The following is a 27,557-nucleotide window of genomic DNA, read 5'->3' on the forward strand; positions in this document are numbered from 1 at the left end:
AATAGCGTTATGTGGCTTTATGTTCGTGCTATGCTATCAATCCTAACGTATAGAATGCCACTAAATAGTGTTATGTTGCTTTATGTTCGTGCTATGCTATCAATCCTAACTTATGGAATGCCACTAAATAGTGTTATGTGGCTTTGTTTGTGCTATGCTATCAATCCTAACGTATGGAATTCTACTAAACAGTGTTATGTGGCTTTATGTTTGTGCTATGCTATCAATCCTAATGTATAAAATTCCACTAAATAGTGTTATGTGGCTTTATGTATGGAATGCCACTAAATAGTGTTATGTGGCTTTATGTTGGTGCTATGCTATCAATCCTATCGTATGCAATGCCACTAAATAGTGTTATGTGGCTTTATGTATGGAATGCCACTAAATAGTGTTATGTGGCTTTATGTTGGTGCTATGCTATCAATCCTATCGTATGCAATGCCACTAAATAGTGTTATGTGGCTTTATGTATGGAATGCCACTAAATAGTGTTATGTGGCTTTATGTTGGTGCTATGCTATCAATCCTATAATATGCAATGCCACTAAATAGTGTTATGTGGCTTTATGTATGGAATGCCACTAAATAGTATTGTTATGAATTTTACATGAATACAAATATACTAGTTTCATATGCAGATGGATATTCTGAGACTATGTTATGTTCGATGTATTACAAAACAAATGTTCTGTATGATTGATATTATGTACAACGTTCAATGTATTTCACGATGTCTGCCATCTTTGTTTTGGAGGCAATTTACGTATTGGAGGCACCTCCAATGTGTCATATCATTGGTTTACATTGTTTCAATGCTGTAAATCACACATATACTAGTTTCATATACAATTGGATATTCTGAGACTATGTTAAGTTCAATGTATTACAAAACAAATGTTCTGTATGATTGATATTATGTTCAACGTTCAATGTATTTCACGATGTCCGCCATCTTTGTTTTGGAGGCAATTTACGTATTGGAGGCACCTCAGATTTCCACTATGCGGTATATGCAGTCATTATTGAACAGCAATAAACAGTTGATATAACTAATTTTTATGTAGAATAAGTTAAGCTCAACAAGAAAATAATGCACTTACCTTCACCTGCAAGGATAACGCATGAGGATGGTGCATGTTCTAATTTTCCCGCACCACCAACTTGTTTGGAGGGCAATGTTTACTGTTTATACGTGTGACACAAGGATTTTAGTGTTTGACCATATCTTTGCGATTAAGATTGTAATAATATAATTAGCATTTAATATTTGTTTTGTATCTCAATAATTTAACGATATTTAGTATTTATTCAGTCTTAAATACTTGTTAACAATATGTACTATTTTGGCAGAGTGTCACACTGTGTAGTGCAACCGAAGGTTATAAATATGGGTGTCGCACAAACCAGTCAGTTTCCCTTCAACCGGCATCGGGTTCGTATACAGCTACAGTATATTATCGGCTTCCAAAAGTGATAGGGCATGTTATCATTCTCTAAGTAGAAATAATAATATTAGAAATTATACATTCATTTATGCAATATAAAAATTTAATAGTAAATTTATGTACTAAGGAAAATCAAAGCCAAAGATAAAGTGTTGAATACTCTTACGTAGGGATATAGGCCTCCAAAACGCTATTTCAGTACATCTGTATGACTTTATATTTTTATCGTAAAAGAAATGGTCACCTGTTTCGCCTGTTAATTCTATTTATTTGAATCCGTTTGTATTGGGATTTTAATGTTACCCCTATAAACATTATAAACGTATTACAGTAAATTATATTTGATCAATATTATTATTTAATACTAACTGTTGAGACTGCTGGTTATAAGTATATGTACGTTCTGTTATACTAATTTATTTATTGACTAGGAAGAGAATATGTGAATTCTATTATATTGAAGTGTTTATTGACATGTCAAGACTAAAATAAATCCTCTATTTTTCTCATTCAGATTTTATGTTGTTTATATACTTTGATAAATAATCTCCTCACAGATAAGTAGCTAGTATAAGAAGCCATTATTTCTACAGAGATTTCGTCTGTTATCAGACGACGTACTATGTACTACCAGTACATTATACTATTGCAACCAATTCAAAGTCTCTGTTTGAGGATTGCCGAACCATTGAAACAGGAAGAAATTCTCTAAATATAAGGGAGCTTGCGCTGGGAAATTAACCCTGGGGTAGTGCACGTTACAGTATTATGTGGCTTTATGTTGGTGCTATGCTATCAATCCTATCGTATGCAATGCCACCAAATAGTGTTATGTGGCTTTATGTATGGAATGCCACTAAATAGTATTATGTGGCTTTATGTTGGTGCTATGCTATCAATCCTATCGTATGCAATGCCACTAAATAGGGTTATGTGACTTTACGTATGGAATGCCACTAAATAGTGTTATGTGGCTTTATGTTGGTGCTATGCTATCAATCCTATCGTATGCAATGCCACTAAATAGTGTTATGTGGCTTTATGTATGGAATGCCACTAAATAGTATTATGTGGCTTTATGTTGGTGCTATGCTATCAATCCTATCATATGGAATGCCAATAAATAGTGTTATGTGGTTTGATATTGGTGCTGTGCTATCAATCCTATCATATGCAATGCCACTAAATAGTGTTAGGCAACTAAAAGTAACAATCAAGTGAGGTAGCTCGCTGAGATGTGAGCATTTGCCAACTATGTTTAATAAATTATCTTTATAGGAAAGACTGTTTGGTACAGACAAATTGCCCCTCATACAAAGATGGGATATCACTAGTCTTTCTGACTGCAACCCCAGGAAAATGAGCACTGTAATCTAATACATCTTACCCCAATCATAGCTGATGAGAAGCCTGGTGATATTCCATTTCTCAAAATGGACTGTGAGATAGAACTGGCAGACATCAAGTTTCAGGTATGCAGCAAGTGCTTTGGTGTAACCGAACTTGGCCATGGTGAAATCCATGCAGACATCAAAACGCATGCAGTTCGGGGAGATGTAGTAATACAGATGCTTCTGTAGTTTGGGGTCACGGATGGCTGGCACGACAAAATTCCTCTCAAGCAAACTACAATCTGTTGCAACAAAATATCAAAGCTGTGTCAGTATTAAACTGTGGTTTCTTGGAAACAATTTCTCATATTAATTTTTGTTTAAATGTCCTAAATTAAACTACTGTAAAAACACATGCTCATCAATTCAAAGGGCATCATATCAATGGTCATCAATTCATTGGTCATCAAGTCAATGGCAGTATTTATTATTAATATGCCCTGGAGCACACAAAGTTATAATAATCCCAATGCAATCCCATTTTACAATTTACTGCATATTACCAACAAGAATAAATACGACTTCATTTTTTTTTTACTCAGGTGTTTATGCGTGACAAGATCATCATCTTCATCCAATTCATAATAAAATCAGTGCTACGTATTAATTCATGTTATGTTTTAGTCAGGAAGAGAGAGAAGTAACTTTGCACATGAAAAAAAAACATTTCAACTCCTATTCCTTTTTAAAGGCAAGTCTATCATTTGTGCTATTACTGTACTTAGACTAAAACCACAGGACTAATCACTTTTTAATGTACTGGGTACTTTGTAACCATACCTAGATCATCTGTGCGAAGTGCAGCCTCAAGTTCTTCTCTGGTCCCAGTGGTCAGCAAACCTCTTTCCTCCAGAGTGGATTTCAGTGCCTGCAATGTCATATTCTCAGGGCGGGGACATGGAGGCGTCCCTGCTAGCAGATCCTGCAACGATAACAACTTTCCTTGTGAAATTTATACTAAAGCAAAAACAATTTACCAAAAGTACTTAAAAAACTACCGAATTTGTGTTCTCAGACATTGCCAGACCTATTGATCTAATCGTTAATATAAATTAAAAAATGGTTACGTGCATGCATTTAAGCTAACTAGACCTGATGTGTTAGCATGAGCTGATGTCCTTCTGCTGATATCAAACAAGATTTTATACAAGTACTGACATCATGGGACTGTAATGATAATGTGTTTATTTTATACTGAAAAATATTTCATATTATCCAATAAAAAGAGAATTTTTATGTTCTTGCCATGGTTTTACTCTGATTATACACCCAATGTACATTATGTCACAATATTGCTAAACTGTTAAATGTACATATCTACCATTGTTGGATACCAGTTATTTTTAGTGTGACTGTATATTCCCAAAATGTAAAAGTTGTTTGCTTGGGGTTTTTTCAATTGGCTTTGACACATTAACCTCTGACAACCCACTATTTTCAAGAGTAGCTTTTGGTATATTATGTATATTTCATTCAAGAGGAAAAATTGTAGAATTTCAGAGACAGTGAGACCAGGTTCTAAGACTATATTTATGTTTTCAGACCTAGATTCAACTCAACATTTGGATGTTTGATGATTAATACAAATCACCAATCAATCCAACAACAGACCTTGTAGCCGAGTTTGTGCATGAGAATGTTGTATAACTTCATGGCAAGGTCTGTTGAAATTTAATGTTTTACAAATGCAATACAAACCTCAGATAGTCCCAGCTCACTCAATATGGTACTGGCCACAGCAGTGGCAACTTTATTAGCCACCTTTTTACCAGTCTCTTTTAGCTTCTCTACCATTTTATCTTTACTCAACATCTCAGACCAGTTTACTGAAAAGAATTCGTGTAAATCTCAATTTATATCTTACACATATAGGTCATTATATACCTAAATAGTTTATTTTCTTCTTCTTGTGTCTCCTATTTTCAACTTTCATTTTTCTCTTTATCATATATGCATTTCCAAAATATTGGAGTGCTTATCAACAATAGATGCAATGATTACATTACTGCGATGAAATACAAATCAAAACTAAAACTATTCCAATTAAAATTCAGCTTTGTGTTATCTTTCCAACTTCTTTTTTTTCTCCAATTAATGAAAACATTTTTTTTTTACTTTTTCCTTCTTTTACACTTTTTCTTTAATCTTTATAAAACAAAATGAATAAGCAATTACTGTTGAAAATACACAACTCTGAACAGTTAAAACAGATGCTATACTGCCTTCACAGGTGATATTGCTCAAATTGAAAAAGAAAAATAACTGATAGGTAACCTTTTGGCCAGGACATAGTTCCATCAGGATAGCAAATAGGAAGAGGCAGAATGGCTTCATTCAATATCTTGATGTCTACAATGCAGTTACTGGTATCCTCAATCTCACAAACCCCCACCCCAAAAGTAAGTACTGACTCTCCACCATCCTCAAGTGTCTTCTTTGTGATGGAGTACCTTCAAGTGGAAATCAAATATTTCTTTTATAATGAGAAATGACAAATATCCAACCTCTGGACCCATTACCTATGTCTTCAGGTAAACTATGTCCAGTATTGTGACAGTTCAAGTATATTAAATTTGGTATTAGTTGGAAAAATAAAATAATTACCATTTTTTATATTTTACAAAATTCATGGCATGCAAAAATAGGATAATTACTAAATGAGCCAAAATCCTGTGACCCACCTCTTTGATGAAATGTAACAACTGAAAAATTTACTTTCACTGCCATAAGACCAAAAATGGCAGTGTGACATCTTTTCACATCCAAATTGTCATGTGTTCTGAACTAACAACTTTTATTAACTTTTCTGTGTCACATGATGCATTCAGTTTCATCCAATTCAAATACTTGTTACAAAGGCTCCGTACAATTAGTACTGTTATAATGTAAATGCTGCAAGTCAAGGCACACAGCATGTCTCAAATTGTGGAAGATATTAATGTCCACCAATACTGATCAAAATGTACCTAAGTCCATATAAGAAAGGACATCTGACTGGCAAATATGACACAAGGCCATAAAGGTATAGAAATAAATTAATGCCTCATGCTGGTGTAGGCAGAGCATTACAGTCATTTCAGATGATCAATTGGGTGTCAGGTCTTGTCAATCTAACCTGTAATTCTGAAATCAGTGGGCATGTAGCAGTCAACAGACATGCAATACACAAACTCTGCTTCAGAAAATATTTGTACTGCCTGTAATTATGAATCATTAGGCATATATAAGTCTATACGCATGTAACAGTCTATACACATGTAGCCGGCTATATACAACTAGTCATATGTATACATATAGCAGTCTATACACGTGTAGGCATCTATACATATGTAGCAGTCTGCCCACATGTAGCAGTTCATGCACATATAGCAGTTTATACACATGTAGCAGTCTGTACACTTGTAGCAATTAATACACAAGTTGCGATTAATACACACTTAATAGTCTGTTCACATCTGTACACATGTAGCAGTTTCTGCACATGTAACAGTTTATACACATGTTGCAGTCTGTACACAAGTAGCAGTCTATACATATGTTGCTGTCTGTACCCATGTAGCAGTCTGTACACAAGTAGCAGTCTATACACATGTTGCTCTCTGTACCCATATAGTAGTCTGTGCATATGCAAGGCATGCAATAGCACTAATCAATTCAATCAGAGGTCTCACAAGACTATTTTAATTCAATCTGTCATAATATAAGTTATCTTAAAATAAGAAAAATAGAATAAAATATTTAATAATTCTTCATGTACCTCAATTTGCAGATCGTTCTAGGACACATAAAATGGCAAATACAAAAATATTTGAGCAGTATGTTTAATAAGTTATAGCTCCTTGAAATTGTGCACTGTCAAAAATACATGGAAGCATAGTATTGCATACCTGCCACATCATAATGTATCATACAGAAAACAAGAATTTTGACTCCAAAATCCCTAATTTGGTTGTGTTTCTAGAAACAATTAACCTCATGAAAAAACAAGACCATGCTTGAACAGCACAGTAGTCCTGTAACCTGTATCCAATATAAACAATAAATAGTCATGTCGTGCTTAACACTCTCACTAATTAGTTTGAATGGTTAATCATCATAGAGGTGATTAAAAGCCAATGACGGTCAGAGATAAACCACCACCACTCCACAGATTACTTTATTCAATGATGATAGAAAAGGTGATTTTGTGTTTGATACCCATTTAAGCACTGCTACTGGAGACCTCATTTAGCTATATTACACTGCTACCAGAAACCAAATTTAGCTATACTGCACTGCTACTGGAGACCTCATTTAGCTATATTGCGCTGCTACTGGAGACCTCATTTAGCTATATTGCACTGCTACTGGAGACCCCATTTAGCTATATTGCACTGCCACCAAAGACCCCATTTATCTCTATTGCACTGCTACCATAGACCCCATTTAGCTATACTGCACTGTTACTGGAGACCTCATTTAGCTATATTGCACTGCTACCAGAGACCCCATTTATCTCTACTGCACTGCTACCATAGACCCCATTTATCTCTACTGCACTGCTACCATAGACCCCATTTATCTCTATTGCACTGCTACCATAGACCACATTTATCTCTATTGCACTGCTACCATAGACCACATTTAGCTATACTGCACTGCTACTGGAGACCCCATTTAGCTATATTGCACTGCTACCAGAAACCAAATTTAGCTATATTGCACTGCTACCAAAAAAAAACATTTAGCTATATTGCACTTCTACCAGACACCCCATTTAGCTATACTGCACTGCTACCAGAGACCTGATTTGGCTATTTTGCACTGCTACTGGTGACCCCATTTAGCTATATTGCACTGCTACTGGAGACCCCATTTAGCTATATTGCACTGCCACCAGAGACCCCATTTATCTCTATTGCACTGCTACCATAGACCCCATTTAACTATATTGCACTGCTACCAGAGACCCCATTTAGCTATATTGCACAAGTACACAAAGTGAAACAACCCAATTCATTTGAAATTGGGTTATTACACTTCATTGCCTTTAATGAAAATGTTTATGGTATCTTAATTCATACTTTCTGGCTAGTTTGGGGTAATCCATTTAGTATGTATGCAAAAATCTTGCAAAGCTTGACCCATCCCCCTTCTGTACACATCCATACTTTTTTACACACACCCCACCTACATATGTATGCTTGATGCACTATCCCCCTGAATTCTAAAGAATGGTCTAAATTTAATCCATGCAGAAACGATCAAGGATTAATAATAATGTATTTAATAAAACAGATAGTCCACTGATGTTGAATGTCTGGCTGCATCAAAGAAATAACCTGTGTAACTTTAAAAAGTCTGTCTAGTGTCTGCTAAAATTCAAACATCCACTGAACCCAGTTAAACATGTAACATATTAAACAAATTATTATCGAGGTTTAACACACACCCCATCCCCTATGCACACATACCTTATCCGTAGATCCCACCCCCATATGCAAGTGTATGAATTTGGGTACCCCCCCCATGTTTACATACTAAATGGACAGCCTCTTTGTGGTCAGCAGCAACATTTCTTTGAAAATGGATTTTACTCTATGCATAAAATGCAAAATGTGGTTATTTTTATGTAGTTGAAATGGTGAAGACACCAGTGTGGAAGTGTGATTAATCTTTTTTAAGGTAAATGTCAAAAGTCATTAAAGGATTAGAGAACTGAGGAAAGCCCAGAAAAAAATTATTTTAGATCTACTGGTTGACCAAGTCTGACTTTGCAAAATTCAGCAGTAAGCAGGATCATTTTATACTTTTCAAAAACTTGCAAACACCCCAGTGACATTAGTTATTCTTGAGTAGTGTATATGACATTCATTAAAATAGCGACAGCATCCACCATCAAGACAGAAGCAGGAAGTACATTTTTAATGCTCAGAAAAATTCAAAATGATCTTTGGGGAATTTTTTAGCAACAGTACCACCCAGTCTGTAAGGAACACAGAGATGAGAACAATGACACTTGCATTGCCTTAAAACTCTCCAATGAACAACTGATACCATCAATGTCAGCAACCATAATACTGTATTCCACATCGTAAAGATAACTGACACCAGCAACTATAACACTGTATTCCGCACTGTAAAGACAACAAACAACACCAGGAAAGTCAGCAGCTATAATTCTATATTCCACATGGTAAAGACAACAACTGACACCAGGAAAGTCAGCAACTATAAGACTGTATTCCACATTGTCAAGACAACAACATTGTCAAGACAACAACTGACACCAGAAAAGTCAGCAACTATAATACTGTATTCCACATTGTAAAGACATATATACCTTGCATAATTTTTAATATTTAATGACTGCATGTTGTGAGTATGTGGGTGTATGCACATGGGTGTATATATATGTGTGATATATCACAATGCAAAGTCAAATAATTTTTATTCATTAGTGTATTAAATGCTTCAACGAAAGCACATATTTATATTTTATTTTCTTCAAATTTTAATTTCCAGTTATCTTTTATATATTTGGACCACGAGTGTTCAAACACACACCCTTGGGAGTACAAAAAATGCTTTCTGGAGTGTCAAGAAAATCTCAACTTTGTGCCAAAGACTGGCATTTATGGTATTAGATTTGCTATTATACATCCACGTTTTTTATGTCCATTATATTAACAGTTTGTCCGATACTGGTGCAACAGTAAAATATCATAAATCTGACAATGCATAAAAACGTTTTGATGCACATGTTATAGGCATTTTTAAGGATTTATTTTTCTTTACAAACGGTACTTCTCTTCCTTAATAAGTTGTGCACAACAAAGTTCAAAAATCAAAGACCACACGTGACAAGTGAGGTCACGATTTACAAAGATTCCTCTGAAAATAATTAAGAAGGAAAAGACATAGTCACTGAGAAAATAGGTGGTGGATGGGGGGGGGTTAAATACTTGATAACCCATTTTATAATCTGGATGGTCATAACTTTTAATAAAAAGCCTACTTCCAATGATATTATTTGCTATTCAGCATAAATTAAGTTTATTTTCAAGAAATACAATCTTCAAAACAATACTCCAGTAAGTTTTTTGAAAACATATCACATGTAACACCAGCAAAGACACTGCATATTCCATCACTGCTTTTTGCAGCTGAATGTGGATATGTTCCAGTGTTATTGTTGATTCAGAAGAGAACTCCTATCAGTCTTGTATTTTTTCATTCACAAAATAATTATTATTCATATTACAACAATTTAAATGCAAAAAAACTTTTATTTTGGTATACTCACCGTGCATCAGACCCAAACCAAAGGTGACATGTGACATAAGTGGAACTAACAATGCATAACAAAATAAACATAATGGTTTTGTTTCATTTCGAATCTAATTACAAAGTACATGACTCTGTAAGACTTTTATTGTTATGAGAAAGGGACATAGAAAGATGGATGAACCAATAACACTATCAGTGTTTAACACTGCATGCATTCTGTACACATATCGTTGTAGCTGTCAGCCCTAGAAATCCGACTCCGCTCAACTAAATGAGAAGACAAAAAGTATCCAAGTTAGATAACACATTTGCTAAATGTTATTGTTTAAGCCTCTTTCTTGCCAAAGGAAGCAATAAATTAATTATGGCCTCAAGCTTTTTGAAAAACAAATACTTGCCGTGGCTACTTACTTTAGGACTACTTCAATCCCACCTAGTAAGTCGAGCTTGATTCCTGTCTTGACTTCATCCTGAAAACCCTCTAACCCTAAAATACGACATTAAAAACAAGATGAGACTGCATAGTACACACAATTTGAAGGAAACAATGAATGTGAAGATACTTTTCACTTCATGCATTTTCCAGTGAGACAAAAACAACCAAGTTAAACATGTTACCATTTTTATTACCAAACAACTATCATTTTGTTGCTGTCTTTCAAGTATTTCATGAAATCTTTTATTGATAAGATTATTTTTAGACGGGGACAAAAGATGAAATATGTGTGCTGAATTAAAGAGTGGAAAAATATTGGAGGCACAAACTGATCCTGCATGTTGTGCTGTATACATACCAGTCTAAAATTACTGATTTTCTATGGGGAGACAACTCCATCTCCAAGAGCTATGAATAGTTAGTAAGAGTATCAATTGCATGGAAATAAAAAGTCAATGGCAAAATCCTAACAAGACTTCTCAGTAAGACACTTGATATAGTTCTGTAAATTAGGTGAACTTTGAATAAGCTTAACAAAATATTATGTATTGCTTTTGTCTACTTGAAAAGCATGAAGTTCAGAAGTGTGATTTGAGAATAATTCAGTGAAGGCTGATATGTTCAACTAAGAAGTTTTTAAAGAACTTTTAGACCTTAATTACGTCAAGTACAGGTTCACAAACTGCCATTCCAAAAGACCCATGGGGATTAAGAGCTTCTTTCTAGATCTCTAAACCTGACATTATCTTTTGGGATTTTCTCAACAGACGTATAGACACATCACTCTCAGTACAGTTTTTTACACACTGAAGAACTCAAAAGGTCTTCAGAGTAAAAGTCTATATTTAGAATGAATTTTTATAGTCACATGCAAATAATGCAGATTTAGACATGTCATATAAAGTTTTTGTCTACTAAAAATTTAGAAAATATAGATTCTTGTATTTTCATTGCTTAAATAATTTTATGACAAATATGAATGAACATCCATCCCATTGGGAATATTATAATTCTATTTCAAAAGACCTCAGGAAAAAGGGATATCACTTGTCCAAAGCATCAACAGATCCATTTTACATGGTGATGGCAATCATCTCCCCAGTCACCATACTCAACTTAAAACAACTCATGTCCAACTGATGTAGTCATTCTGTTCTGCACTTTTTTCTTCTTCAAGAATCTGAATTCCCCTTTATATTTCTGTACTTTTGGTTTAACGATTTTAAGAGACTTATTGTCACTTTTGCCATCAATGTGTTTCTGCTTGCTGAACACCATTTCTAGAAAATACTGTCAGCAACAGCTTGATCATGCAGGCATTCTGCATCAAATGTATGTGCTCTTTAAAACACTGAGGTAACTTTAGTACAGCTGATTCCATTGACTCCAATACCGAGATCTGGATCAAACACAGTCAAGCCAGTATCTGGATTTGACCAAAATGATTGAATTTTTGTAATCTTTACTATTATTCCTTAAGTCCATTTCAGCAAGACTAAATTCAAATTATATGGTCTAGAATGAGTGCAAGACAGCTGAAGCTATTAATATACGTAGTAAAAAGTAATATTAAGTATGGCAATACCCCAAAAGTTGTTTTGGGCTGTTCCAATAAAACACACCTGTGACCCAGTGAAGGCACATTTGATATAGGGTACTCACCCAAAGACACAATTTAGAATTCTCTTATCATTTTAATATGAACTCAATGAAATTAAAGTACCCTGGCATATATTTTTTAAACACTGCCTTCCCGGGGAACCATGTATGTTTAAATGGAACAGCCCTAATAAGCAAGCACCAAAAATTTAATCATTCTTCCTTGTATTAACTTTAGTCATCATATCAACATTTGTTTTATTTTATAAAATGTTTCTTACAAACATTCTGTTCATACAAAAAGAGACCAAAGTGATAAGAGAAACCCATCTACTATGGGTAATGAGATAATAATAAAACAAATGCATTAAGTTTTGCAATATTACAAAACAAGGTACATATGATTAATTTCATTTCAAACTTGTAAGAGAATAAGAGAATTCATTTAGAACCTACCATTAAGAGGGTTTTCAAAGCGAATGGTGTGAGTCCATTTATCAACTCCCATCACAAGCTGAAACTGACATGGATCAAACCGCATGAAGGACTTCATAGATTTGTGGAACATAGCTATCTTCACACTGAAACAACACTCAACTCCCAAGCACATCTCATCAAATTTGCACCGCAAACCCTCTGGCATTGTCAGAGACATCAGAGGGCAGCCTGAAAACAAATCAGATTTGATGCAATTAGTATTTAATCTTCAACGGACTGAAATAGCTAACTCAGCATAAATTTGTCCAATCTCTCATGCATACCTATCTAAAGTGGAAGCAGTAAAACTAATCTTTATGACAGGAAATCCACCTATAATTTTCTCAGACTCAAACACAAAATTTATCAAGTAATATAAATGAAAAAACAATTATCTCCTGAACTCAATGTCATTATTTACTGTCACATTTATGATATTGGACTGATTATTTTTCTTTCAAATTTGTAATTGCTGACCAATTTGAGTCAATTTCAAAACATTCATGAATTATAAATGGGGAATTTTATTGTACATCAGGCATGCTTCTAAATTCAAATAACCATTAGTTCTGAGGCCCAGTACATATAAAACTAAAATACTACAAGATGTGATCAAACATACTATTGTCCAGTGCTGTGAGGTTCCCTATTAACTCGTCTCTAGATCCTATGGGATCTATGCCTCGCTTCTGCAACTCCGTTTGTAGCTGTTCATCAGTCATTTGAGACAGGCTGATACAAGGTTCATCATCGATAATATCCTGCAGTAAATCCAAGGTGTAATAGTTGATTTATCGTGATATTCCATAAACAAATTTTACATTTTTGGCTACTATCTTAGTTTCATGGAACTTAACCTGCAATGTGGTCATCGGTCATTCCATGAATATTCAATGAAATTCATAGGATACATTCTCTTACTATATCGCACTATCTTATCAAATTTATCTACAGTAAATAATTTTAATAACATACGATTTTCAAATCTTCAGTAAATGTGGCACACAAGATTACAATTTTCCTACAAGAATATGCTCCCTAAATCTGCTTCACATAAGAATGCAGTTTTCTTAAAATTAAATTGTAACTCTAGATTTCAAAACAAGATGCAATTTTTACAGCATATTTAACTAAACCAACTTGTTACCTTGACCGTAATCATCACTTCAGCCATTTTATTCTTGCTCTCTACCATGCCCAGGTTATCCAAAAATTCAATAATTTGACCAAGCTTCAGACGTTTTATCGAAAATTTGCTCAGGAAAGCTCCAATACTGTCAACCAAAGTTGAAATGCCTCCTGAAATTGTTCAGAAAATAGTACATAGTTGTAAGTTGTAAATTCTGCTAGTCTTTATACAATAATCCTATTTTACTGTTGTTTAGATCATATTACTAAAGGGTCATTTAATTGCAGAGTAATAACAATGTTCTCTTTCTTATTCAAAGAACAGATACATAGATGTGATCCTGTACACACCAGTTTGTCTTATCACAGAAATCTATTGGCTTTAAATATCAAAATATTGATGATAGGTAAAAAAGGAAACAGAAGAAAAAGATAATCTTATGCATTCTATCCACACATTATAGAAACCGACTAGAACCAGTCTACTAGGGAACAGAACTGTTCCACCAATGCAATGACTGGTACAATGATGCATGCTGAAATGTTAACAATGGCTAACATGCTGACAAAACAAACTGTAAACTGACCACCCTATTGTGATGATGTTTTATGAGTTGTTATGATAAAGCATTCAAAGGTAGTCTAAAATGGCATTTTAGTCTTTGACTAAAATATGTCTGACCTTTGGTGAAGGCAAGATAAAATGGAAGACCATCCCAAAAACTATTTTGGCAACTGCACCTTCATAAGCAGTTTAACTTTGTAAGAGAAATATTAAAGGGCAGTATTTATCTTTGTTTTGGTCCAGTGATGCCAAAATTCTGATCCATGCACTATCTTCCAATGCTAAACAACTACTAGCTAAGTAAAGTGTCAAGTTCATGACATAATAATAAGTCCATTATAATAAGTCTTTGAATGAGAATCCCATGTCTACATGACTTTCCATTCAGGAGGTTTTTATGTATGATGTAAAAATTCTGATCCATGCACAATCTTACAATGCTAAACAACTACTAGCTAAATAACCTTTCAAGTTCATGACATAATAGTAAGTCCATTATAATAAGTCCATTCAGGAGGTTTTTATAGTGATAACAAGATTATAAAGACTATTACCATGGTGACCATACTTGGCATCAGACTGGTACAGTTTTCATACTAGACAAACTTAACATTATAAGAAGTCTTCTAGCAAAAATCGCTGAAGATACAACATTCCACTTAGGAGGTGCAGTCATAACAAGATGTTAAAAATGGAGATCATACTGGCTATCAGATCTGCAAAATTTACATTTAGGACCAATTAGACATTATAAGAAGTCTTCATATGAACACCTCATGTCAATATGCAACACATATAAGATATCTAAGATACATCATTTTTAAATAGGACCAATCCTCCAAGTAGTTTAGGCAGAACTGGCAATCAAAAACTTATGCTTAAGGACAGAAGGATGATAGAAAAAAGACCACCCAATAAACTCTTATGGTATATGACCAACAGGGCTAAATACGAGGGTTTGAAAATACAGAGTTGCCAACTGAGAGTATGCTTATCAAGAACCCTAGTGCCAATTTATCAGAGTTTGGGCATCCTGTATGGATAATACATCCTTTTGAGAAAAAAATCAAACTTCCATACAAGCATATTGCATCGTCCTGTTAAATCATACCTCCATAGTCAGTAAAAATTTATGTCAAATGATATTAAATATGAAGCATCCATTTCTCCAAAGCTGACGCTCAGAACTTCTTGAACATTTTAACAAACAGTAGCCATAAATATTAGGTTTCTTCTTGACCTGTTGGCATCTTTTCTTTTCTTTTCATCTGTTTCCATTTTTCACCAATTTCGTCTGACTGACTGGTTTCTTGTTAATACGTCCTCCTTTTTACATTGAAAACCATATTCTATGTAACATTCTAAGATTCTGGTGCTTAAGTATTCATCTCCCTACTTGTGTCCGCACAGGAAACTCCCATTAAAAATTGTATCCCATCAAAATAGTAGATTCTAGATGATTTAACAAGAGTCATACAATAGTACCTGCAGATATGATGTGAAATTTTCATACCTTCAATCAATTTTTCTTCATGATTTCTGCAAAATCTGCATTAAATGCTGCAATTTCATACTCTATGTCAGATCTACTATGACAACAGAATTCTGGTAATAACTGAATGTACAGATTTTTAAGAAGCAGAAGAAAAGTTTAAATAGATCCTGCAATCAGAAAGCATGTAACATTTAGATGTGTTAAAATATGAGACAGCCTACCTAATATGCTCTGACTTGCAGTACGTTTCCCAAGGCGCCCGGACTGAGACCTAGTAATGCTCTTCACTTTGGAAAACAATTTATTTGTTTCTGGAAAAAAAAAGAGAGAACATGTTAGTAATATCTCAAAGACTTACAAAACCAGATGTGTCCATACAAAGACACACCCAAGATTAGGATGCAATTAAAGGACTTGTCCAGGAACTGGAAATGGATCTCGAGCATGTCCGTTTATTATATTGAAAACTTCTGTTAGGCAAGAAATGTGCAGATGAAAACAATGTTTGGGACACTCTACTCACAGTCAGGTTAGAAATTGTAAATTAATGAAATGAACTGATTAAGTACCTTGCACACTGAACTTAACATGTTTCATCAAAAGCTACATTCTCTTCATGAACTGTGTTATTATGCAAATTGTAATGCAATGAGGATATGTAAAATATTGTTGTAGATGTAATGAAATATTTCTGGAGTAAAATGAAATCACTGTATTGTCATGACTGACAAAGCAAAATATTTCCACTTCACAAGTAAAATATTTCCTCAGGTCTAAAATTTAAAACAAAAAAAGATTTTCTTTTTATTATATTCTTTCTAAGGCTAAATCGATCGATTTGCAGTAAAAAATTTCTCAGTTTGGATGCCAATATAATTAATAGCTGCATTATTACATCAATAAAAAGAGGATCCAAAATTTTAAAAAGCATTTATCATAGCAACCTTTTATAAATTTAGTTCATATATATTTTGTCAAATAAATGACCGATTTCATGTGCAAATTAAGATATATTTTTTTTCTGTTAATACATTTCTTGTGTGGATTGGTACAGTGACCATTGCTGGGGTCAGGGTTTTGTAGATACATTACAAAGGTTGCATCCAACAGACTTCAGAGAACAACAACTTTAAACTACAAAATTTAATGATTGTAAAAATGCCTATAAGGATTTTGTTTAGTTTGATAATAGATACAACAAACACTTAAATCAACACTCATTTATCTACAATATTTTTTATCATTTTCAAACATGATGATTGTTGTTTTTACTAATTACACAATTTCATTATGCACAGAAGAGAATAACATCTATATGATGCTGTATGTATGGGTAACAATGAATATCAAATAGGAACAGGTTAATGTTCTGGTCACTGACAATATGCATGATTCCTGTGTAAAACTGTTTTTTTTTAAAATTAACACCTGAAGCCTTATATTTGGGTAGTTCATTTTCTCGGCATTTGTATATGGCAGTTCCCCAATGATTACATAAATGTATGCTCTGTTCATCCTGAGAGAGAGAGAGAGAGAGAGGAAGTAAACAGAGGAAAACAATGTATTAGGCATTAATATGGAGATACAAGTTTGAATAATACAAATAAAGGCAAATGTATTTCCTCAAAGGGAAAAGAAAGTAGTTCCAAACGTACAACTATGGTACTAAAAGTGGTATAGCCACTGTGGCAATATCGATTTTCCCCCACTGATATATTCTGTTAACTCATTAAGAAATACATGATAAAAACATGTATCACAAAATCTTAACTTTAACAATGATGAAGAAAATGATATTGTGGCTACTGGAAATACGATACCTATGTCATGCTACAAGCTATCACAGATGAGGCAAAAAGTTTGAATCAAAGCTGAATTTAAGAGTAAATTTTTATAAACGTAATTTATTGGGTATATTATTATGAACCATAATAACTACAGTGAAACTATAAATTAGCAAAGATACAGAAAAATAAAAATTTCATAATGATATCGATATTGAAACTCAACAGTCAATGTATGATCTAAGCATTTGAATTTCATAAAATTTGCTCACTCTAACATCTTTTAATTATGATGTCCATTACGTTTCAAAACCAGTTAAATTTCCATGATGAACACATTTTCTAGTCCAAAGAATATTCAGACTAGAGAGGTCTCACTATTAATTTATTTGGGACTAAGATATTTGTATTCGGGTATATTTTTAATTACCGAACAACCCATACAAATCTTTGAAGGATTCAGTGTTGTAGGAAATAGCCAAATGTGATTTTGTAGAACATTCAAGCAAAATTCAAAACAACTATTAGTTAAAAAAACAAGTTACTTCTCAAAGTTTCCAAATCTTTCGATGGATCTGCTGAAACATCTAAGTCAGCAACTTCTGGAGGGGTGTCGTTTTCCACATCTGGGGATGTGTCTTCAGCCTGAGTGCCACCCAAGCCCACAATGAAACCCTCTGCTATCGTCTTGAACTGAAAAATATAATTCAAATTTTTGACAATTATTGTGTAAATATTAAAATCCTGCACTCCTCCATAAAAAAATTGTCCATATTTTGTCTCATCAAATTAAATTAATACAAATCATTAAAAAAAATTCATTATTTAAGGTATTTCAACACAAAAATATTGATAACTCCCTTCTGAAGATTACCCAATTCAGCAAGAGATGAATAGGTTTCTTTTATTCAACACAATATGCTGCCCATGCCCTGTATCCAAGCACACATCAGAGTTTTGATAATCAGGACATTCATTGAGTGAAGTAGCGGACCCAAGTGGCTGAGTGGTCTAAAGCACTCATCATTACGGATCACTGCTATCTCACCTCTGTCTGCATGGGTTCGAGTCCAAGGCTCAGCTAGCATGGGTGCATGGGAAAGCCTGCCAATAGCTTCTCGTGGCTTGGTGGTTCTTCCCTGGGTTTTCCAGAGTTCTTCCTCCACCAGTTATACTGGCTGCCATGTATAGCTTATCTTGTACTGAAAAATGGCATTAAACCCTAGAACAACAACATCAAGTGAAGTAAAGATATATACATACTGAAGCTATATACCAAATTTGCAAAGGGTGGGATAAATTGGCATTGATAAAAGAAATGTAAAAACTATAAACATTGAAGTTAATTTAGGGTGTGGACCAGTGTATTTATAGATGTATAGAGAGATACACATAGATGCAAAAGTGATCACAAATTCAAACAGGGTTCTACAAAACATTCATTACTGAATATAATTACACATTTAAAAGTTAACATCATTACCACCCAATTCAGCTTCCAAAACTATTATAGATCACTGTTCAATGGTTCTACGGGGCAATGTCTGACCTGTGTGATACATGTTTTTGTAATCATATCATTATACGTATTTTTATCTTATAGGTGTTGTCTAATGTTGAAAAGCGCTTAGAGCTTCTCAATATTAGGCGCTATACAAAGTTCTCATTATTATTATTATTATTATTATATGGCTTTCTATCAAGGATTCTATGGGGTAATGTCTGACCTGTGTGACATACGGCTTTTTATCAAGGGTTCTACGGGGCAATGTCTGACTTGTGTGATATATGGCATTTTATCAAGGGTTTTACAGGGCAATGTCTGACCTGTGTGATATATGGCATTTTATCAAGGGTTCTACGGGACAATGTCCAATCTGTGTGATATATGGCTTTTATCAAAGGTTCTATGGGGTAATGTCTGACCCATGTGATATATGGCTTTTTATCAAGGGTTCTACGGGGCAATGTCTGACCTGTGTGATATATGGTTTTTTATCAAGGGTTCTATGGGGAAATGTCCGACCTGTGTGATATATGGCTTTTTATCAAGGGTTCTGCGGGGCAATGTCTGACCTGTGTGATATATGGCTTTTTATCAAGGGTTCTACGGGGCAATGTCTGGTCTGTGTGATATATGGCTTTTTATCAAGGGTTCTACGGGGCAATGTCTGGTCTGTGTGATATATGGCTTTTTATCAAGGGTTCTACGGGGCAATGTCTGACCTGTGTTATATATGGCTTTTTATCAAGGGTTCTATGGGGCAATGTCTGGCCTGTGTGATATATGGCTTTTTATCAAGGGTTCTACGGGGCAATGTCTGACCTGTATGATATATGGCTTTTAATCAAGGGTTCTATGGGGCAATGTCTGGCCTGTGTGATATATGGCTTTTTATCAAGGGTAATACGGGGCAATGTCTGACCTGTGTGATATATGGCTTTTTATCAAGGGTTCTATGGGGCAATGTCTGGCCTGTGTGATATATGGCTTTTTATCATGGGTTCTACGGGGCAATGTCTGACCAGTGTGATATATGGCTTCTAAACAGCTTTAACATTAACAATAATTAAAATGCAAGCCACCACCACCACTGGACAGTGATAACTACAGATGATTGTTATCTGATAATGTAGAAAAGACATCTATATATTAAAAATGAAAAAGTAATTAAGGCTTTTAACTGAATCAAACTGCAATAGGTACAGAGGAAATTATACCTTCCAAACTAATCTGTAGTCATCACATTTCTGTCTCCACTCTGGCAGGATCATTTCACGTGACTCAAGGAAGCGAGTTGGGTCCATAGTACCTTCATCAACCCTAATAGCAAAGTGTATGTGGTTCTGTGAGCAGGGAGACTGTGTAGCTATTCCAATCACTTGGCCAGCTCCCACCTGAAAGTTGACAAACTGATGGACTTAACAAATACAACAAATGTATGCAAGTTATTTCTCTCTTGATTTCATATGGGTCAAACAATTCATTGATATAACAATGCATTAATATTATTGCTGTAATGACACACATATTGATACAGGAGATGGAGAATCAATATAAAACAATACTTACCATAAGTTATTTTAGTCTTCAGCAGTCATGAATAAATCATTATTAATTTGACTTATTATTCTATAAATATAAAATTCATCTGAGACAGTACTTGCAGTCCTAAGCACTCTTTATTATTAGTTAAAACAAATCCATTTCGAATACTCGCTTGCTGTCTGCAAATTAACATAAAAATGACATAGTTTGTAATCTGCCCCCCCCCACCCCCACATTCCATGCTCATATATACAAGGAAGTGCTTTACTCATAATTTAATAACCACTTTTATGCAAACATTTCTACACTGAATTGTATCTTGACTACTTTGATCGATTTAAAAGCTACACTAATGGTGTGTCACACAGTGAAATATGTTACAATGAAATCACATTGCTGAATACTGCTAGTTCCAGTCCAGGTAAAACAATGACCAATAATCAGAAATTAATGTAGCTTATTCCTTGCATGACAAACTGGATGTACTGGTAAAGCAAAAATGAAACTTCATGCAAAAGTTATAAATTGATGTGTAAAGTACTTAAACACAGATGCTGTCAGGGTGTGGATTTGTGTGAATCATGCAAAATTTGAACAAATGTTTCACTTGGTGATGCATGAGAACTCCTGCAAATTTGTTGCAAGTCCTGCATGTGAAAATATACTCAGCGAAGCATAACACTTTTATTTAACTGTTCTTGTCATGACATTTGTGAGCTGTATTTAACATTTTTTTTCTGGAGCTTTATTGTTCTCACATTTACATGTCTCCAAATTTCATTGGATTGCATATATTTTTAATGAGCATTAATTATTATGATTGAATACATAAAGTGCTTTGAGAAGTAAAAAATACACAAATTATGTTTAATAGTGCATTTATTAGAATAACATGAGGGTCATTATAAATAGCTTTAAAGTTTATGAAGCTGCAAATTAAAATGTGATCAATCAACATCCTCACTTTTTTCATAAATGTATCAATTATACATATCTTTTAGCACTATAAGCAATATAAATAGCATTGGTATTAAATAAACAAGTGATTCTTCACCATTACATACAGTTAGGGGTATGGGGCGTCACTTTGAAAATCATCTTGTTTCCTATCGTGTTCTGACTTTTAATTCATAGTCAAGGTTACCTGCAAAAATATAAAATATTGACACCCCTCAAATTTAAAGTGATTCAGTGTTGTAATTTTTTGGGGGTGTAAAACGTGACAGCAAATTTCTCAAATCTGTCACACCTTTGTTTACAGCAGTCATACTGACTTCCTCACAGGTATTCTTCCCAGACTGGACACTGCTAATATGAGTGGGCAGAACACAGTTGATGCTAACTGTTGACAGGATCATACCATAATCCTAAATGGCCTTACAGCCAGGTGAATTAAATCAAAATCCATGTAAGACAGTGTCTCACATGTCTTAGTAAACTTATCAGTATAACCCACCAGTTTCAAACTTTCAAAAGCTTGATGCAAGGGATCAACATTGTCGATGGTGATCTCCTGTAAAAAAAAATCAGTACATGACTACCTGATTCTCAATATACAGCGGGTCTGATTGCTTCAGGATGGTGCTGTTTGGCTCCACATTCGTAATGACCAGTGTTGATCCCCCTAATGAACCACCACTGACAACAATCAAAACTTCATTTATCCCATCTTCTGGCAGCATGATGGATCCTGGAAATGGAGCTACAACCTAACAGAAAAAGTAGAAAATTGCAAAACAGCAACTGTAAATTAACTTACAGTCTTGTATCAAGAATCCAATATCAATTAAATCAACTTACAGTCTTGTATCAAGAATCCAATATCAAATAAATCAACTTACAGTCTTGTATCAAGAATCCAATATCAAATAAATCAACTTACAGTCTTATCCCAAGAATCCAATATCAATTAAATCAACTTAGTCTTGTATCAATAATCCAATATCAATTAAATCAACTTAGTCTTGTATCAAGAATCCAATATCAAATAAATCAACTTACGTCTTGTCTCAAGAATCCAATATCAAATAAATCAACTTAGTCTTGTATCAAGAATCCAATGTCAATTAAATCAACTTACAGTCTTGTATCAAGAATCCAATATCAATTAAATCAACTTACAGTCTTGTATCAAGAATCCAATATCAATTAAATCAACTTAGTCTTGTATCAAGAATCCAATATCAATTAAATCAACTTACAGTCTTGTATCAAGAATCCAATATCAAATAAATTAACATACAGCCTTGTCTCAAGAATCCAATATCAATTAAATCAACTTACAGTCTTGTATCAAGAATCCAATATCAAATAAATCGACTTAGTCTTGTTTCAAGAATCCAATATCAATTAAATCAACTTACAGTCTTGTATCAAGAATCCAATATAATATGCCCATTAAAACAATGTTAGAAAAACAAGTCTGCAAAATTAATTACAAAATGTCTCTGTTGAGTATATAGCAATAAAAACTAACAAACTAAAAAGAAGTCTAATAAAGAAAACAACACAGTACCATGGCTGATGGAAATTGATGCATTTTGGATGACTGATAACTTTTCTAAACTCTGCTAGCACTGAGATCACAGATTTTTTTATTTTAGAATTTCATGATATCAGCAATTTTCCATTTTGCTGGTTCTACTGCTCGTACTTTTTAAACCTAATTAGCTAAATGAAGAAAAAAATCTATATCTAAAATTTTAAAACAATGCCTACCTTTTTGGGGCAAAATTAAAAGATAAAGTATTTTTATCTATTCATAATCTTTATTTTATTAACTTTGTCATTTTTTTGTTCTTCTTTAAGTGGCTAAGAACTTGTCGCTTACATTTTCATCCTGGTCAATCACTAGGTCGACACCCTCATCAGCATACTCAGGGTCCCCAGACTTGAGGGAAGCTGGATAAAACCCAGAACCCTGGCAGCTGTCATCAGCCAATCTCGTTGTTTTTGGGAAAAGCTTGTGGGCCTTGTAGCCAAACACCTGATCAATCAGGGACCTTGCCAAACGATATCTATCATACAAAAATAGGACAAAGATTGAAAATGGAAGCCCTGTATCAATGTTCCTGGAGATGACTCTTTAAATTAATAAAATGTACACTCTGATGTATCCTTTAAACACAGGGTTAAAAACAAATGAGTTGTTAGATGTTAAATAAGTCATATTAAAGTGCATGGTATGTTTTAATTATCTAAGTTCCTTGGAAATATAATATTATAACCTTATTATACACATCATTGTTTTCACTCACTCCGACCCCTTCTGATAAAAGTGCTGACTTACATAATATTATAACTTTATTATATGCATCATTGTTTTCACTCACTCCGACCCCTTCTGATGAAAGTGCTGACTTACATAATATTATAACCTTATTATACACATCATTGTTTTCACTCACTCCGACCCCTTCTGATAAAAGTGCTGACTTACATAATATTATAACTTTATTATATGCATCATTGTTTTCACTCACTCCGACCCCTTCTGATGAAAGTGCTGACTTACATAATATTATAACCTTATTATACACATCATTGTTTTCACTCACTCCGACCCCTTCTGATAAAAGTGCTGACTTACATAATATTATAACCTTATTATACATATCATTGTTTTCACTCACTCCGACCCCTTCTGATAAAAGTGCTGACTTACATAATATTATAACCTTATTATACACATCATTGTTTTCACTCACTCCGACCCCTTCTGATAAAAGTGCTGACTTACATAATATTATAACTTTATTATATGCATCATTGTTTTCACTCACTCCGACCCCTTCTGATGAAAGTGCTGACTTACATAATATTATAACCTTATTATACACATCATTGTTTTCACTCACTCCGACCCCTTCTGATAAAAGTGCTGACTTACATAATATTATAACCTTATTATACACATCATTGTTTTCACTCATTCAGACCCCTTCTGATAAAAGTGCTGACTTACATAATATTATAACCTTATAATACACATCATTGTTTTCACTCACTCCGACCCCTTCTGATAAAAGTGCTGACTTACATAATATTATAACCTTATTATACACATCATTGTTTTCACTCACTCCGACCCCTTCTGATAAAAGTGCTGACTTACATAATATTATAACCTTATAATACACATCATTGTTTTCACTCACTCCGACCCCTTCTGATAAAAGTGCTGACTTACATAATATTATAACCTTATTATACACATCATTGTTTTCACTCACTCCGACCCCTTCTGATAAAAGTGCTGACTTACATAATATTATAACCTTATTATACACATCATTGTTTTCACTCACTCCGACCCCTTCTGATAAAAGTGCTGACTTACATAATATTATAACCTTATTATACACATCATTGTTTTCACTCACTCCGACCCCTTCTGATAAAAGTGCTGACTTACATAATATTATAACCTTATTATACACATCATTGTTTTCACTCACTCCGACCCCTTCTGATGAAAGTGCTGACTTACATAATATTATAACCTTATTATACACATCATTGTTTTCACTCACTCCGACCCCTTCTGATAAAAGTGCTGACTTACATATTATAACCTTATTATACACATCATTGTTTTCACTCACTCCGACCCCTTCTGATAAAAGTGCTGACTTACATAATATTATAACCTTATTATACATATCATTGTTTTCACTCACTCCGACCCCTTCTGATAAAAGTGCTGACTTACATAATATTATAAACTTATTATACACATCATTGTTTTCACTCACTCCGACCCCTTCTGATGAAAGTGCTGACTTACATAATATTATAACCTTATTATACACATCATTGTTTTCACTCACTCCGACCCCTTCTGATAAAAGTGCTGACTTACATATTATAACCTTATTATACACATCATTGTTTTCACTCACTCCGACCCCTTCTGATAAAAGTGCTGACTTACATAATATTATAACCTTATAATACACATCATTGTTTTCACTCACTCCGACCCCTTCTGATAAAAGTGCTGACTTACATAATATTATAACCTTATTATACATATCATTGTTTTCACTCACTCCGACCCCTTCTGATAAAAGTGCTGACTTACATAATATTATAACCTTATTATACACATCATTGTTTTCACTCACTCCGACCCCTTCTGATAAAAGTGCTGACTTACATAATATTATAACCTTATTATACATATCATTGTTTTCACTCACTCCGACCCCTTCTGATGAAAGTGCTGACTTACATAATATTATAACCTTATTATACACATCGTTGTTTTCACTCACTCCGACCCCTTCTGATAAAAGTGCTGACTTACATAATATTATAACCTTATTATACACATCATTGTTTTCACTCACTCCGACCCCTTCTGATAAAAGTGCTGACTTACATAATATTATAACCTTATTATACACATCATTGTTTTCACTCACTCCGACCCCTTCTGATAAAAGTGCTGACTTACATAATATTATAACCTTATAATACACATCATTGTTTTCACTCACTCCGACCCCTTCTGATGAAAGTGCTGACTTACATAATATTATAACCTTATTATACATATCATTGTTTTCACTCACTCCGACCCCTTCTGATGAAAGTGCTGACTTACATAATATTATAACCTTATTATACATATCATTGTTTTCACTCACTCCGACCCCTTCTGATAAAAGTGCTGACTTACATAATATTATAACCTTATTATACATATCATTGTTTTCACTCACTCCGACCCCTTCTGATGAAAGTGCTGACTTACATAATATTATAACCTTATTATACACATCATTGTTTTCACTCACTCCGACCCCTTCTGATGAAAGTGCTGACTTACATATTATAACCTTATTATACACATCATTGTTTTCACTCAAACGTTCCATGCTGTCTTGCATTTTATGTATTGCAGCTTATTAAAGCAAGCTTTGATTATAGGACATGATACAAAAAGCTACAGTTATCTTCCTTTAATACATGGAATCAGAAAACTCTAATTCATTTAACTTATTCGGCCCCAATCCCACCTTTAGGCGTGATGAGTCTGTATCCTATTTCCAAGCTCTACAGCATCAAGGTCATTTAAGATGGGTGGTATTATAAAGAAGCAGACAGATATAGCTCTACAATGATACCAATAACTGGAAGTTTTAGTTGCACTACAAAATACAGTGGGCAAAAACTCATTTTTTAGACCCATTTTTGTTTTCACCCAAAATTCTCTTGTGGTCAGAATGTGATTTTGTGTCCGGATTTTAGACCTTTTGGCCTCATATCTAAGGCAGACCAGTCTGAACTGCACACAGACAGGTGAACTTTTGCAAAAACTAGGATAACATGGGCATTTGGAATAAAGAGCGGTCTCCAAATGAAAATGATAGGTCCATTGAGCAAAAAAAAAAAGAAAAGAAAAAGAAAGAACTCCAACTTTTACCCTTCTGCTCATGTGCATGCAAAATAACCAATGGAAAATAATGTTTCTAATACAACTAGGCATTAGTCTCATGGAAAATCTGTTGAAAGCTAATGTATTATGATGTATTCAGAAATAGCCCCCATAATGTCTTTCCTACTTGCATTTCAGGCGAAAATGACAAAAACCTCTGGGGCCAAATGAGTTAATGCATTTCTATTTCATAACAAATATGAAAGAAAAGAACTGAAACCATCAACAAAATTGATAAATGTAAAATCTGAATGCAGTTTTGAGACCATAAATGAAAAGAAAGATAACTGACAAAATGCAAATGTGAATGGAATGCAAACAGAACACAAATGGAATGCATACGGATTGTAATTGGATCAAACTCATTTGTGATCTTAACCCTTTACCTCATGTGCAGTGCGCTAAAAATGAAACACCTGTTACCTATTTGACTCCATACACACAGGCCTGCCTGCCTGCTAACTGTTACCAATT

At 34.0% G+C, this 27,557-nt stretch overlaps 1 protein-coding gene across 1 annotated transcript in view; it reads right to left on the bottom strand.

Moving 5' to 3' along the window:
• The window catches only part of LOC149782244 (uncharacterized), a 577,549-nt gene that overhangs the window by 523,855 nt on the left and 26,137 nt on the right, over nt 1-27,557 (bottom strand). The window contains exons 10-23 of the mRNA XM_089935097.1: nt 23,472-23,658; nt 22,183-22,350; nt 20,314-20,490; nt 18,138-18,285; nt 16,030-16,119; nt 13,768-13,919; nt 13,243-13,381; nt 12,614-12,809; nt 10,520-10,600; nt 5,114-5,289; nt 4,538-4,665; nt 3,620-3,761; nt 2,836-3,081; nt 1,104-1,109 (exon numbers count right to left, since the gene is read on the bottom strand). Of these exons, the coding sequence (XP_089791223.1) occupies nt 1,104-1,109; nt 2,836-3,081; nt 3,620-3,761; nt 4,538-4,665; nt 5,114-5,289; nt 10,520-10,600; nt 12,614-12,809; nt 13,243-13,381; nt 13,768-13,919; nt 16,030-16,119; nt 18,138-18,285; nt 20,314-20,490; nt 22,183-22,350; nt 23,472-23,658 (2,036 nt within the window). The remainder of the gene's footprint in view (nt 1-1,103; nt 1,110-2,835; nt 3,082-3,619; nt 3,762-4,537; nt 4,666-5,113; nt 5,290-10,519; nt 10,601-12,613; nt 12,810-13,242; nt 13,382-13,767; nt 13,920-16,029; nt 16,120-18,137; nt 18,286-20,313; nt 20,491-22,182; nt 22,351-23,471; nt 23,659-27,557) is intronic.

This window comes from Sinohyriopsis cumingii, chromosome 15 (genome assembly GCF_028554795.1).
Source record: "Sinohyriopsis cumingii isolate HCF-2022 chromosome 15, ASM2855479v2, whole genome shotgun sequence".
Taxonomy (NCBI): domain Eukaryota; kingdom Metazoa; phylum Mollusca; class Bivalvia; order Unionida; family Unionidae; genus Sinohyriopsis; species Sinohyriopsis cumingii.